Source organism: Seriola lalandi, unplaced genomic scaffold (genome assembly GCF_002814215.2).
Source record: "Seriola lalandi dorsalis isolate HSWRI2012SDOR001 ecotype SW California unplaced genomic scaffold, Sedor1 jcf7180002054973, whole genome shotgun sequence".
Lineage (NCBI taxonomy): Eukaryota > Metazoa > Chordata > Actinopteri > Carangiformes > Carangidae > Seriola > Seriola lalandi.
Window position 1 is genome coordinate 181077 of NW_019525523.1, and position 610 is coordinate 181686.

At 40.5% G+C, this 610-nt stretch overlaps 1 protein-coding gene across 1 annotated transcript in view; it reads right to left on the minus strand.

The window, feature by feature from the left end:
* Positions 1–277: 277 nt before the first annotated feature.
* LOC111646568 (protocadherin gamma-A1-like) overlaps positions 278–610 on the minus strand; it is a 2803-nt gene continuing 2470 nt past the window's right edge. Inside the window, exon 2 of the mRNA XM_023396098.2 lies at positions 278–295. Within this exon, the coding sequence (XP_023251866.1) occupies positions 278–295 (18 nt within the window). The remainder of the gene's footprint in view (positions 296–610) is intronic.

A 610-nucleotide genomic window follows, 5' to 3' on the forward strand; every position in this document is an offset into this window, starting at 1 on the left:
ATTCATTCAAAAAGCTTATGGTCCAGATATTGTGAAGAAACTGTATTAAGGCAGAGCCAAGAAAAAAATTAAGTTCTAATATATTTCGAAAGAGAGTTATGAATATAGTCTTTTATGCCAAAAAATAACTTCATACATAAGCGTCACATGAAAAATAATTGATAATGGCAAAAATGATCTACTCATATATTTAGTTGCAAAGTTACTTGAACTGCATGACGATGACACTGGCTGGTCACAATAAACGTTGAATGTTATATACAAAAGTGTATATGGCCTACCTCTGGAGACTCATCTGACGGGCCAAACACGTCAACAAAGTCTGTTGGGCTTTTCTTCAGAGTCTGGTCAGCAGGCAGTGTGTTGTCATCGTAAGATGTCACGAACTTAAAGTCACTGGTTCTAGAACCTGTTGTCAGGTATGCGTCATAATTGTAAGTGCTGCGTAAAGTTCCTGTGCCGTCAACATCTGCGTAATTAGGAGGCAGATAAGCGCTGGGGATGGCGACTGCTCCGTCAAACAACAGTCTGGGCTTCCTCCTGCGACAAAACCTCACACCCAGGATGATGATGATGAAAGTCAGAAAAAAGGTGGACACAGACACCAGAG